Below are 14,768 nucleotides of genomic sequence, written 5' to 3' on the forward strand. Positions count from 1 at the left end.
GAATGGAAACCACTGCTGTGTTGAGTGCTCTGCAGTCCAAATAAACCTTGTCCAGCCTGTGGCTTGCCAGCTCCTGCTAATCTTGGGTTCCTGCTAAGCAGAATGCAAATAAGGACTGAAATGTAAGTGTAGGGGTGGCCTGTGTGGATTTTCACTTCTCCTGGGAGAGCTCCTTGGGAGCTTGTTGAGGGAAGGGCTGCAGGGAGGCAGAGATCTGCTGTCATTTCTGAATTAATTCTACTAAAGCTTCTCTTCATGATCATTAATAAAGGGAGTGAAAGACCGATAGCGAAAATGAAACCGTATTTGAGGTTCCTCTAACTCAATTACGGCTAAAAAGTGGAACAGAAAGTGCTGGGGTCCTGCCACCGTGGGCAGGACAGGGTCCTGTTTGTTCTGTCCTCTGTGCTGACTCAGCCCTGGCTGGCAGCTGAGCACGTCACACTCTGCTCCTCAGGAATTTGGGGAATTTCAAGCTAACGTTGCAAATGCCTCACTCGTGATTTCTAAAATAGTCTCAATTCACAGCTTGGAGTCCTCCCAGGCTGGGGCTGTGCTGGGTGAGGGAATAACGAGTGTGGTCACCCAGTGTGATGTGGACATGCAGAAATCCCTGTCTCCAGTGCTGTGGGTCACTGTAACCAGTGGCAGGGTAAGCCAGGACTGGGCTTTGGGTGACCTCTGCCATGTATCACTGCTAATTTTTAACTTAATGTACTCAGCCAGCAGCAAACCTGGAGCGTGGCTCTTGTGATTTATCTGAAATGATCCAGAGGAAGGGATAGAACCGCTATTTTTTTTTCTCCTTTTTAATAAAAGCTGTTATTTTAACTTCACAAGTAGCAGGGACACCTATGGTGTTTACATCAGTGCTGCAGCCCGGAGTGAAGAGGGGTTTTACTGTCCCTTCACTGCAGCCCTGGAGATCCCTGCAGTGAGAGCAGGAGCGGGATGCAGGCTGCTGCAGAGGTTTGTGGCAGCTGGAGCTGGCACTGCTCGGGCAGCAGGCACTGCCTGGGTCTGTCCTGTGTCCTGGGTCTGTCCTGTGTCCGTGGGAAATGCCAGGTGAACAGCCAGGGCTGGCTGCTGAGTGACCCAAAGCAGCCCTGCTGGATTGGTCCTTGAGGCTGGGCTGCAGGGAGAGGGTTGATGTAATTCTGCATGGAGTGATGTCTGAGCACTTTCAGTGCTCTGAGACAAAAGTGTCGGGGCACTGACGGAGCAAAGTCGATACATCTTATTATTCTAGGACTTAAAACTGCTGGATACCCACAAGGAGTAGGCTGCATCTGAACTTGATCTTTCCTCTGGTATAAATTAATGTTACACCTTTTAGGAGAAAGAATGATAATTTCTGTGAGTTCATTGCTTGACTGTTCCAAAGAAATAATAATTGGATGTAAAACCCAACCAATATATGAATGAGCTGATGATGATGAGGCAAGAAGAAAAAAAATAAATGCAGTCTGAAGGTGCACTAAGAGAGATGGCTTTTCCTGAAGTGTCCTTGAGAGTTTCTCCCTTCCAGAGGTTCCTTTCAGCTTTTGGAAGGATAGTGCCATGATCCTGCTCACCTTTCTTGGAGATACCTGTGGTGTTTCCATCCTTCAGTCACCTGAACCCTCCCAAGGAGGGTAAGCTGACAGTGATACTGCCCAGCTCCTGGAGCACTGCTGTGTGGATATTCTCAGTTCAGAGAGAAAGAGAAAAATTTCTGCCAGGTTAAGCCTGGGAAAAATCTTTCTTTTTTTCTCTCTGACTGAACTGAGAATATCCACACTGCTGGATGTGCCACATCAGATACTTTGGGCACGTGCAGCTTCAGCTTCTTAAAGCTTTGAGCACTTTTAACTTGGTGAAATTTAGGTGTTAAAACTTGAAATATCAGCTTCGTGTTATTAGCAAGTGTCCTGCTTCCTGGAGGGTTCCCTGGAGTGTTGGATGGGTCACTGGGGGCACGATGCTGGTTTATTCCTGCAGGCTGCCCTGAGGAGGGAGTGAGCTGCCCATGGAGGTGAAATGTGGGATAAGCAGAGCTCTCCTGGTGCCCAGAAGTGTGTCAGGGCACATTTGGCCGGGTAGGTGCCCAGCAAGCAAACTTGTGCCTGTCACTCTTCCCGCTGGCTCTGGGCAGAGGTGTTTGTTGCAAGGCACTTTCGCAGTGCTAAGTGTTTGATGATAGTTTAGGGAGTAACCAGGCAACATTTTAAAGACAAACACAAATTAAAAAGGCGTGCTTCATCTCTGTAACCAGATCTCTTCCCATGTTTATCAGCTCAGCAGGAAAATAGGAAAAAGAACATAACTGGAAGCTTGGAGTTGAGGAGTGGCAGGTTGTAGGACACATGTGTGCTAGCCCAGCAGGAGAATGGGAAAAAGGAAATAACTGGAAGCTTGGAGTGGCAGGCTGTGGGACACTTGTGTGCTAGCCCAGCAGGAGAATGGGAAAAAGGAAATAACTGGAAGCTTGGAGTTGAGGCTGTGGGACACTTGTGTGCTGTCCTTGCCATGTAGCACTGATGGAGCAGCCCTGGCAGCAGCACACTCTGTGCTGTGGGAAGGTCCCTCTCCCCCAGGCACTGACCTGTTTTCACAGAACTTGTCAGGAATGCAATTTTTAAATGACCTTGGGTAGATTGATATCTGAGCCTGTTCACCTACAGCACAGGGCACACACACAGCAGCTCCTTGGAGCCTGCATCCACAACAAACAGGCAGCCAGGCAGCTTTTCCTGGGATGTGGCACCTGAGCATGAAACAACACCTACAAATAAACAAGACCCTCCCTTCCCTGCACAGGGCTCTTTTAGAAAGCAAATTATTTCTCCTATTCTAGAAATACCAATACTCCTCCACCTCCTGAAAAAGCAGGAATCTTTTTTATGTCTGCTCCAGAGGTGGGGCTGGCATTTGGTCACTGCTCTGGACAGGGAAAAGGAAAGGCTGTGCCAGAGAGAAATGGGCTGCCACACATCCAGCCAGCAGAACAGCATGCAGAGGAAAATGGTTCTTATTTGCAGGTGATTATTGGTCCTTCCTCAAACCCAAGCACAAAATTGTTGTGCTTGCTGCAGGTATATTCAGATGTTTTGATGCTATAATTTTTAATATGGTGCTGGAATACATTCTGTGAAGCTCTTGTCATGATGAAATAGCCCTTGCAGGCTGCACCTGACCTTGAGGAGTTCCTCTCAAAGGTTGTGAGCGTGGCACAAAGTGCTGAGCAAGGGCTGCAGCATTTTGGTTTCCCTGGGTGTCCTTTAGACAAGGCTTTCATGAATAAGCTGAATTGTGGGAGCTCTTCAGGCCTGTGTGTTCATTTTAAAAAGAAAACAAAATGCTGGGGAGGAAAGCACTTGTTGGCTGGAGATGGCAGTGCTATTCCAAGTGTGTGGTTGTCAGTGTTGTGTGCTTGAAACTGCTTTAAAATCTCCTCATGTAAGGTTTTGTGTTCTTTATGCATTCAGAATAAGAAGTGCTAGGTCCACTTCATCTGCAAATGTAGTTAAAAGCCTTACTGTGGATGATAATTAAATTTAACCAGAATTTTGACTTCATTATCTGAAATGTCAGGACTTTTAGGAACTTCCAAGCTGTTGTTCGAGGGGTGTGCATGTGAAATGGGGACATGATTAAAGCTGCTTCAGAGTGACCTTCAAACTGCTAAACTGAAAAGATGAATGTTAGAAATACTCAGTTAAAAGGAACTGTTTTGCAGATTACAGAGCAGTGTAAACAAACCCCTATAACCCTGTTTGTTCTTGTTTTGCAGACCGTGAGGACCAATCAATTCTCTGCACGTGAGTGATCATTTTTCATTTGGCACTTTTGGGAATCTGAATTGTGAGAGGGGGCTTTGATACAGCTGTGGGAGGCAAAGCTTGGTCTTCAGTCTTGACAGGCAGTGGGAAAAGATGTAGCATGAAGTGATATTTAATATGGGGATATAGTCTTTTGTTACTGTAATTCTCATTACAGAGTTTTATAGGCATGTTCTACTTAAGAAATGTGATTTAGCAATGTCAGTGAAGAGCTCTGCATCCAGGCCAAAAGCTTTAAGAAGTTCCCATCTCTGCAGTGCTGTGCTGTAACTGCTCAGTGGGAAAGGCCTGGGGAAGACAAGATCCAAACGTGGCTCTGGAGACCCTGAGCAGCCCCTCAGCCCTGGATCTGCCTCCAAGGGGGCTCTGTGAGCAGGGTGCCACCAAGGTTCCCTTTTTGCCTGAGCAGCCCTGTGGCTGGAGCTGAGGTTTCCTGGGATCTGCCTGGGAAGCCAGAGCACAAGTGGGATTTGAGCTTCCTGAGCTGCTCCGTGCTCGGAGTGCGGCTGGCAGGGGTGACCCAGCTTCCTTCCCTCTGCCCTGGGCTCTGATGCTCCTGAGCTTCCTCTGCTGCTGCTGGCAGTGTCAGCCAGGAGATAAGGGTTCTCTGAGCTCAGGGACCGGGCTGGCCCAGCCCCAGCCCCAGCCCCAGCCCGCACAGGCACTGCTGCTCCTGCACGCCTGTGCCAGCCCCAGGGGCGAGGGGCAAAGGGAGCTGTGCCAGCAGCCTTGGTCAGCACGGCTCAGCCGGGGTGCAAACCACACCGTGGCTCTGTCCTGAAGGGTAGAACACAGCGAGTTCAGCTGTCTGAGGGCAGTCCTGGGTGCCAGCGTGCTGGGGACGTGCTTTGGGACGATCCTGCTGCCCTGGACAGCTCTGTGGGGAGCCTGACTGCTGCAAGGAGGCCTGGGTTCAGTTTCCTTCCCAACACAAAGGGGTTCAGATCTCCCTCTTGTGCTCCCTGCAGACGTGCCTGACTCTCAGAGTCTGTGCAAGACTCAGGCTGGATCCTTTTGAGCCATGCCTTCTCCAGCTGTGGATACAGGAGTACGAGATTCTCGGGGCCTAAGGACACAGAAGCAAAAAGAGTTCTGTGCTTAAGATAAAAGTTAACTCAGGCTTCTCTAGGCCTGTGGTTCCTGCTCCTAGCAGGACTTCTGTTTCCATGTGATGCCTGTTTCATGTGCAATGCACAAAGAGCTCTCAAAGCAGGGATGGGATCCCAGAGTGAGAAGAAAGGCTTTGTTCTCCTGTGCTCGTGGATGCCTTGGCAGCGTGTGCTTGCCCCAGGTGAATGTTTTGAAGTAGCTTCATGTTTTGTGTCTGCCCATGAACTTTGCTCTCCTTTGCATGGTCAGCCAAGCCCACAAGGTTGGAACGGCAGTGCTGCAGGATTTGGTGACTGTCCAATCTGATCGTTTACAAACTGGAAAGCCTCTGAGCTCTCCTGCCTTCAGCTTTGTCATTAGCTCACCTCTGAGGTTCCCGTGAGCTTTTGATCCATCTGTACTGAGCGGACAGTTGATCCCTGTTTGTGTCTGGTACTGAGCATGGAATTTGTGCATCTTGTGCTGGTTCCACCTTGGCTGCTTGGAGCTCAGGGGATGTGGGCCTAACAGCCAGGCCTTGGGAGAATGTCACCATACTTCTTGGGAAAGCCTTATTCTTCTGTAGGTCTGCATTATAAACTGGGATTTTGGGGTATGAAATCCTCTTTGTGAGTGGGACAGGGCCATGGGGAGCTCCCTTGGTGGCAGGCTGGGAAGAGATCCCATGTTTTGATCAGGAGTGGGAAAATGTCCAGGACTCCCCTTGCATTGCCAGTCCTGGCGAGGAGGTAAATTGTGTGTTCTCCTTCATGCCACTGGTTTTGCAGGTCTGGACTAAGGCAGGAATAAATAAAGTGCAAGGACAATGCTAACCACACTGGAGGTGCTTTCAGAAACTCCTCTGGCAGTTCATGAGACTCATTTCTCATCCCAAACCTGCTGTCTCAGGCCCTGCCTCACCTGATTGACCCTGATGTTTACTAAGGCTGGAAGCCCTCAGAATTCTTTCTCATTTCCCCAGCAGGAGTGGTTCAGGGCAGCTGCTGGGGAAAAAGCCACCTCCTGAGCGGTGTCCTGAGCTGAGGGGACAGTTGTGCTGTGCCTGTCATTTCCCTGCCTGGGCAGGAATTGTCTGGGCCAAAGCTGTCCCACTGCTTGCTGAGGGTCAGCCTGCTCTGATCCTCCCCTCTCCCCCTGCTTCTGTTGGTGATTCCTGGCTTTTTACCTTCCATGGTCTTTAGAGGAGGGCCAGTCACTTCTCCAGCAATGGCATTTGAAGGACACTTTTCTTCCTGACAGCCAGGAGCACTGCTTTTGGGGGAATTCCTGGGTTTAGGGCTGGTGCTGTGACAAGCCCTTGTGTTCTTGGTCTTCAAAGATTCTGTGCAGTTTTCCAGATGCCTTCCTTGGTTCTGGCCTAGTGAGTGTCTGATCCATTTTATACTTACCCTGGGAAACTTTTAAACACTCTGGTCTGCAATTTTGTTGTCACCTCACCTGTAAGGTGACCATAAGCTTTTGATCTTCTGAGCTCAACAGACAGCTGAATGCTGATTTGAATGTGGCACACATGGCATTTTTATCCTTGGCAGGAGAGTGTGTAATTAAACCTGGGGCAGAGGCAATTCAACTGTCTTCCCCTGTGCAGATCTTTAGGAAACACCAGTCTGTTTCCCAGAAAGGCCTGCACTCCTGCACTCACTATTCTGGTAAATAACAAGCTCTGTGAAGAAGGTGAGTGCAGGTGGATCTTGAGGAATTCACTTTGCTGAAAGTTCTCTTAATTTTTTTTTTTTTTGAGAGCTGTGCTGAAGAAAAACCTTTCCATTTCACAGAGCTGCTGCAGAACAGGCATTTATCTCAGTGCATGCTTGGGGTGGGATACCCTGCGTGGATGCTTCTCCAAGCATGCCTCTTTTAACATCTCATTGTTTTGAAGGCAATGGGGTTACCTGGAGGTTTCCTGCCTCAGCTTCACCACCTGCTGATGTTCCATCAGGAATCCTGCAGAAACTGCTGTGTTTAAAGTCAGTATTTTCCCAGAGGAGGTAAAAGCAAACTCCACTGAAGTGTGCTGCTGCCCTGTCTGGCTGCAGGGACAGACCCTTCTGCTCTAACAGGAGGTGTTCTCTGTGCAGGAGGTGCCTGTCCTTCTGCCAGCCACACCTAGAGACAAACCCTTCTGCTCCTGCTCTCCCAGGGGAGTCTCTGAGCAAGAGGTGTGCTGTCCTGCTCCCTTGGTTCCTTCCTTGCTCTTCCCTTTCCACCTCTGAGGTCCCAGATGTTGCAGGGCCTGACTGGAGTTCATGCTGTGTAACACGCACCGAGTCCCTTGCTTCTGCTTTTTATCTTGGTTCATGGTGGTGCCTCCCCTTCCCCATCTGCCTGTGTGAGCTGGGAGTGTTGAGGCCAGGGGTGAAATCTGTAGAAGGAACTTCTTGATGGAATTACTTATTATGGATGGGCTTTTCTCAGAGTGAACCAAAAATCCTTTTCCCATATCCAGCAGCCTCTGCTGCTCCATGGCATCCCCCTGATTTCCTCAGGAGCAGTGATGGGATTTCTTCTGTGCCCCTTGGGCTTTCACCAGCTGAAAACCCCAAATATATCCAAGGCAGGAACATCTACAGCTCCCCAGTCGATTGGACAATCCATGGGTGAAAGCCAGAATATTGCCTGGCTAAAGATGAGATGGGAGGAGCTGAGCAAACAGTAATGGTGAGAATTTCTTTTTAGCTTTGAAGCTGGATGGTTTAATCTTGGGCTGCTAACCACTAACAGATGGTGAGAGAGGCTGCTGGAGCTCTCCCCTGCTTTGGAGTTTAGTTCATCCAGATTTGCAATGAAAAGCAAACGAGCAGCCCTCAGAACCAGCACTTTTTTGGGATCTCATCATTCCCCCTTGATTGGAATGCAAATGAAAGTTTATTTTGGACTTTCTCTCTGTAAATTCTTAGTTTGCTGAGAAGAAAGGAAAATATGTGTCATTCCAGAAACTTCATGTTCCTTCTGGTTTATAAGTAATATATATATAATATAAGTAATATATATGTATGTAAAAGCAGTAGCTTTCAGCCTGTGTTGACTCAGCATCCATCACTGGTTTGTACAGAGATGTGAAGCCAGCACTGCAGCATTCCCAGACCTTCCTGCACATTTTCCCATTTCTGTGGGGTGTGAAGCTGGGCTGAAGAGCTTTTCAGGCTATTGTTTTTTTTCTTTTTTTATTTTTCCCTTGGAGAAACTGCAGCTGCTATTTTTTTAAGTTTTGGTGTTTCTCTGCTCACTGAGCATGCCAGGCTGATGACCAAGATGAAGAAATTTGTGTTGTGGTAATTTGGAATTTGGAAAATACTGAAAAAAGTTAACTCTGAAAATGGGCTGCACTGCACTTTTGAAGGCAGTGTGTTCTGAAGTGGAGACTCTTACCACAGACTTCTGGTATTCCCAAAGCTGGGTCTGGGCCTGATAAATAGGTGTTTAGAGATGCTTGCAGCCCTACAAGGATATCTAATCTGAGCTGGCTTCCGTAGGAGTGATGGGGTGTGGAGGGAATAGAGGCTGCTTATTAAAGGCCAACAGCAGCAAATACCAAACATTTTTGTATACAACCCCTGGCTGGAGTCCAGCTGGTAACATTCCCATGGCAAGTGGTGTGGAGATGATGGGAAGCATCAGGAGGGAAAGGAAGCAGCTCTAAAGCAGCCACATAAATAGTAAAGCCAATTAATGACTCTTTTCCAAACTATCAGTTATACCTCTTACAGAAAATAAGCCAGGTGATTAAGACACCCTTTAATTACAGGTCTTGTCTGAAATATCTGTTAATTTGTAACTGGCAGATGATCTGCTCAGTTGTGCTTGAGAATAAGTGTCTCCTCTGTTCTTTGCAACTGCTGTTGTGACAAGGACAAAAGGCTATTGTTGGGGCTCTTACATAGGCAGTTACTTTCTCCTCCAAACAATTTAAGTGCATATTTCCATATTTCCGTGGTTTGGGGCCTTCTGGAAGTGGCTGCTTGCAGGGAGGAGGCGTTGGTGGCAGGGGAGCTGTGAGCACAGGGTGGGTTCTGTGTGCTGGGACCTTGCCCAGGTGCCACTTCTGCACAGCAGGACCCTCTGCTGCCACACGGACTTCTCATCCCAGAGCTTGTTCCGATCACTTCATGACTGAAATTCCTGGGGCAGAGGAAGGGTTTGAGCGACCCAGCCATCCAAAATGTAAAATCCTGACTTTGTTCGGGTTAGTTTTTCAGGAATTTAAATCACAGAGATGATCTCCAGCTGCACCTGGCCATCCTAACAGATTGCACATCGTCAGGAATATTGCTGGTCTGCAGACTGTGCCTGGGCAGCAAGATGGAGAGCAGCCTGCTTGGAAGTGCAAGGCTTTCCTTGGATGTGTGGCCCTGTGTTGGTGCTGCTCAGGGCACTTTGTCCCTCGTGGGGTGGAACTCATGGCTCCCTGGGGAAGGCAGCTGGAAAGGGGCCAGTCTGTGCACTGGGCCTTCAGTAAACAGCTTGAGCCTCATCTGAATGCCCCGGAGTCCACAGGGCATTTCCCAGGTCAGGGAGGGTGGTGGCCCTGCCATGCCGGGTGCTGTCACTGTCACAAGATGTCTGAGTGCTTCAAACCTGCCTGGCAGTAAGGAAAGCCACTGTTCCACTACTGTTTTCCTTCAGAAACCGTGTTTCCTCTTGGAATAGAGCCCTTGCAAGGGGCACTGACCTGTTTTGGGATATCACCTGCCCCTGGCAGTGCTGTGGGGAGAGGAGCTGTTCCCTGGGAAGGGCAGCTCCCATCCCTGCTCTGTGCTCAGTCTTCTCCCTCTCTGCCCTGCCTGTTCTCCAGCTGAGAGCCCTGTCAGTGATGGAAGTGCTTCTTGTGTAAGATTTGGGCTCAAGCTGCTCAGGGAAGGAGCTGCAGCTGGTTGAGTCGGTGCCTGGATTTTCCTAACCAAATTGGAGCTGGGCTGAATTTGCCTGGAGAGTTCTGGGCTTTGCTGAAAATGACACTCCAGCTTTACATGCAATGAATTCAAAACCATGTTAAACTTTCAAGTGCTCATGCTGGCTAAACTTTTCCTCTTTTAAATGTGCATGAAGCTGCTTCAAAGCAGGAGCTTTGCTGCTGCGGGGAAGAGCACTTGGACATGGGATCCTGCATGAATTCAGCAGGCCCTGGCAGACTTGGTGTGACCTGTCCCTGCAAGGTGGCTTCCAAGGGAGAGATGCCCAGTTAGTGGAGGGAATAACCTCGTCCTTCCAGCTGGAGCTGAGGAGGGCTTGCTTCCTTGGGAGCACTCTTTGGCATAGCCATGGCTGGAGCTGATGTTCCCATTCACTCCCACAAGGTTTTGCTTCTGCCAGTGGAGCTGAGCCTGAGTTGAAGGAGGTGGAATCGTTTAGCAGAGGTGAGGCTGCTTCTCAGCCCAGGGCTTTAGTTGTTTAATTCATGGTAACAGATTGAGTTGTATTAAAACAAGATTTAGAAGAAGTTAAGCTTTAGCTTTGTGATTCCATCCCCATTCCATGAATGCTGTAGATGGTGTTACTCAGAGTTTACCTTTTTTGGGCAGGTTGATAGAGGTAGAAGATTTTAATTTATTTTTGTAGTTCATGTGTTTGCACTCCTGGGAAAGAACCAAAGTATGCAGATGTCATTATTCCTGTAAATGCAAAGGACTTTATCCTAAATCTTCTAATTCTTTCATAGTATGTGGCAGCAGAGCTATTTGCCACGATGCTGCAGGAAATACTTGGCATTCTTGTAAGCTCCAGGGAGAGCAGGACTGGATGATAACATCCTCTGGTGCTGCTTTTGAATGAGGTCTTGCATAAAGACTCTCTCTAAAGTACCCCTCTGTTAGATTTAGAGGGTTTTTAACACAAGGAATGTGTTTCAAGCTGCTGCCTTTCCTGTGCTTGTGCAGCTTTGCTGCTGTGTCTGCAGCTGACTCCTCCAGCCCTTTTCCAGTGCCGACATCTGAGCTGTATTTATTGAACCAGCTTCTCTGCACTGCCTGTGTTACAGGAGATTTTCCTCCTTTAAAATGTAATAAACCTTCTTCTTGTGATTTGACAGAAAAGATTATTTCTCTAGCTTTACAGGCACAGCTAATAGTGCATTCCCAAGCTCTGCTGACAATAAGAACAAATTGTATTGTTTTAAAATGTAAATGTATATTTTGCTGTGCCTCTTACTTCTCTTACCTGCTGGAATAGTTTTAGCATTAGCATTTTTTAATACGCATCCAGAAACAGGCAAAGCTACTTTTATTATTGCTCATGGTCATGAATTATGTTAATGTAAACACTGCAGTGAAAGGGAAATGAGAAATAAAGACTTGAGAAGCAAGAATTGGCACCTCATGGTTTGGGGCTTTTTTTTTTTTTTCTGCTTATCAGCATTCACATTTGCCTTGTTTGTGGGGACTCTGGGCTGGGTGGAAATGGGATTTTTCATTAAGCCAGAGGGTGTTGTTCCACTTGTCCACTTGTCCCAAAGTGCACCCAGTTTCTGGGTTTCATCGTGATGGTATCTTGGCAGAAAGGAAACACAATTATCCATTAGCCAATTCTCAGAGAAATCTCCTTTGCAACCAGCTTTTCAGGTAGGACCTTCCAGGTTTTTCCAGGCACTGAGCAAAGCCCAGTCAGCAGCTCTGCAGGGACCTGCCCTGCCTGTGCCTGGAAAGCTGGGAGTGATGGATGCAGGGCTTTCTTAGCTTCCAGATCCTGCTTTCTTACCTTCCAGATCCTGCTTTCTTACCTTCCAGATCTGTTATTGCCCAGTGGTTGTGAGCAAGCAGGGAGCCCAAATGGTTTTAGACAGGAGCAGATGCCAGCAATAAACCAGGGAGCCTTGGCTACCCCTCTGGAGCTGCAGGCACCACTTGTCCAAGGGCCTGGGCATTCTTTGGATAAATAAAAAATATAAATTAATAATGATGATGATGATGCCACTTCCAAAGGCTCATTCTCCAAACAGCTTTGGTAACTCTGCCTGAATGTTTGGACCCTCCCAACACCTCTGTGTCCTGTCCTGACTTTTGGGCAGGGTCACTGAGGCTGTGCACTGTCTCACAGCTCATCTGCAGGGCCATTGCCCAGGCTTTTCTAGCCAAACTCAGCCTTGTTGCTCTTCTGTCAGGTCAAACAGAAGCTGTTTCACCCAAAACTCCTCTGAGGAGTCCCACGAGCTGCTGTGAATGGAGGTTTTTGCTCCTGGCTGGAGAAATGCCTATGCCACCACCCTTCAGCTGAGGTTCCCCTCTCTTAGGGCCATTCCTCATGGGATTTCTGTGATTTTAGAGTGTTTGAGCATTGAAAATCTGGGACAGTGTCAATCTCCTTCCTGTATCTGCAGGGTTAAAATTGCAAGTGCTCTCTGGGCTTCTCTCTGCAGCTGCTGAGTGCAGGGTGAGGATGGGGATGCTCCTCACCTCTTACCTGATGAAGAAGTGCAGGTCTGGAGGAGCTGAATCCCTAAGCAGATGCAGATTAGCTACAAAACTGGGGTGTATGATGAAAAAGGCTGCACAAGAATGGGCTTAAATTCCCCTGCTAAATGAACATTTCCATTTTAAGTAGCTCAGAGGAGAAATAAGGGGCAGGGGAAATGTGTGCTTGTCATTCTTACAAAGGAGCTGGCTTCCAAACTGTTAATTTTTGAGCAACTGTTGAATGACAGGAGTGCTTCCACTCTTTCCATGCAAATCCCCATAATAAAACCCTTTTTAGCTTCCCACACTTCAAAGCTGCTCACACAGTCACTGTCTCCCTGGAAATCTTCCTCCAGTGGCTTGCACTGCTTGAGCCCTGCCTAAGGCACCCCGGAATCCCTCTGGGTGGATTTGTCTGAAGATCAGACCTAGGTTAGGAAAAAAACCCCAAACTGTCAGTTTTTGAGCTGTAGTAACCTCATTTGTGATTGCAGGGACATGAACTTGGTCACGTTTCCTGCTTTTAATATCCCCTGCAAACCTCTCCATAAATTCTGTCTAAACATGGTCTGCTTTAAATCCACCTCTGGCTTGAAAATGAAATGTGCATTTGCTGTCTTGATTGATCTGTGAACTTTGGCACTCTGCACTGATAAATTCATTTCTTCGTGGTTTCATGGTAGCCCTGTGGCCTTAAATATATTTTTAACCTAGCAAAGATTCCGAGATGAGCAGTGGAAAGAAAAGAATCTCTTGTTTGAAGTGTGTTTTACTCACTCTGTTTCTGGCTCCTAAAGGTACTTAACTTGGTAATTCGCCCAACCAAACCCTGGTGTATTAAAATCATGCTAAGTGTAAAAGTGTGTGTGTATATCTCACGATTTAAAAATAAAAATGTATCTGCACCCCAAAACATTCTGTCTGCAGTGATCCAGGCAGGGGACAAGTGTTTGATGTCACCTCGGGTAGCCAAGGAGCTCAGGCATGGAGCCAAAAGCTCTTAAAGAAACTGAATGTCACACCTTGTATCAACACCTCAAAGCTCAGGAGATCTTTAGGATGAAGGAGGGATTTTAAACAAATACCCTGGAGATCCCTGAGCATCCCTGCTTTGGCTTTTGGTCTGTGCATAGCCACAGCCATGACTGGATGGAGTGATGTGTGTAAACAAAGGATTGCTGAGTTGTTGAGGTGAATTTTGAAGGAAATGTCTGCCCTCTTTTGCAGAGGTGAATCTGGAGCTGGGAAGACTGAGAACACCAAGAAGGTTATTCAGTACCTTGCTCATGTTGCTTCCTCCCATAAAGGAAGAAAGGACCATAATATTCCTGTAAGTTGGGGTATTTTCTCATTTCTTCATTGCTCTTTTTGCAAATTGCCATCTTTGCATTTGAAAAAATGGCTTTTTAAAATTAAACTGTAATGTAATCTGTGCAATTTTGTCTCAAACACTATTTTCTCTTTAGCAATGGCTGAAACGAGCGGTTACATCAAAATTTCTCGTCCATATCAGCTGCCTAATTTCTGTTGTGAAATTAAAGGCTTTATACAAATAAAAGCAAATTTTTCTGATGCAATAAACCCGATTTTTCAAAAAGATTCAGTAAACCCAGGCAATTGTAACTGAATTTAGTTCCCACTGGATGCAGTTTTTGGTACTATATTTCCGAACAAGCTTTTTGTGCTTTCAAAAATTAACTTGTACATGGGAAAAATCATCCAGCTTAAAAACTGCTGTAGACTTGCTATATCTAGAAACCAGCATGTAATTAAAAGCTCAGATTTTATTACACTATAAACAAGTGAGTGTATACTCTTATATCAGAGAATATTGGTTTTTTTGGTAGCTTGAAACCAACTCTGATTTATATAGAACATTCTTCAGATTTCCTGCCAGGCTTCAACATTTGCACTGAATTTTTAGTGATTCTTTGCTTTTAAAAACCAGGAGTGGGTTTGAATATTCGTTGTTAGGAGCACTTGGATATTTTTGCAGTGAGGTTTTAATTGAGCTTTGCTCCCAGCAGTGTCTTGCTGTAATCACAAACAGTTTTCCAGTAGTAATCCTGGTGTCTGTGGTGGCTGGAACCTTCAAACTGCATTATCCTATGGAATTCTAGAATTAGAGACTTAGAGAATTCTAGGAAAGAGCTCTAAAATCAAGCCCAGCCTTTGCCAGCACCCCATTCCCACTGAACCTTCCCATGAAGTGTCACTTCCACTTGTTCCTCGAGCCCTGCAGGGGTGTGGTGGCACCTGTCCCAGTGTTTGCCCTCTGTCAGTGAGGAAACCTCTCCTGGCACCCAGGGGAGATGCTCTCTCCTGGGTGTCACTCCTGGCACCCAGGGGAGATGTTCTCTCCTGGGTATCACTCCTGTCACCCAGGGGAGATGTTCTCTCCTGGGTATCACTCCTGGCACCCAGGGGAGATGCTCTCTCCTGGGTGTCACTC

At 47.3% G+C, this 14,768-nt stretch overlaps 1 protein-coding gene across 4 annotated transcripts in view; it reads left to right on the forward strand.

Moving 5' to 3' along the window:
* The window catches only part of MYH10 (myosin heavy chain 10), an 81,928-nt gene that overhangs the window by 22,607 nt on the left and 44,553 nt on the right, over window positions 1–14,768 (forward strand). For all 4 annotated transcript variants that reach the window (XM_030287582.4, XM_072937128.1, XM_072937130.1 and 1 more), the window contains exons 4-5: window positions 3,773–3,800; window positions 13,544–13,646. In XM_030287582.4, the coding sequence (XP_030143442.4) occupies window positions 3,773–3,800; window positions 13,544–13,646 (131 nt within the window). The remainder of the gene's footprint in view (window positions 1–3,772; window positions 3,801–13,543; window positions 13,647–14,768) is intronic.

This window comes from Taeniopygia guttata, chromosome 18 (assembly GCF_048771995.1).
Source record: "Taeniopygia guttata chromosome 18, bTaeGut7.mat, whole genome shotgun sequence".
NCBI lineage: Eukaryota > Metazoa > Chordata > Aves > Passeriformes > Estrildidae > Taeniopygia > Taeniopygia guttata.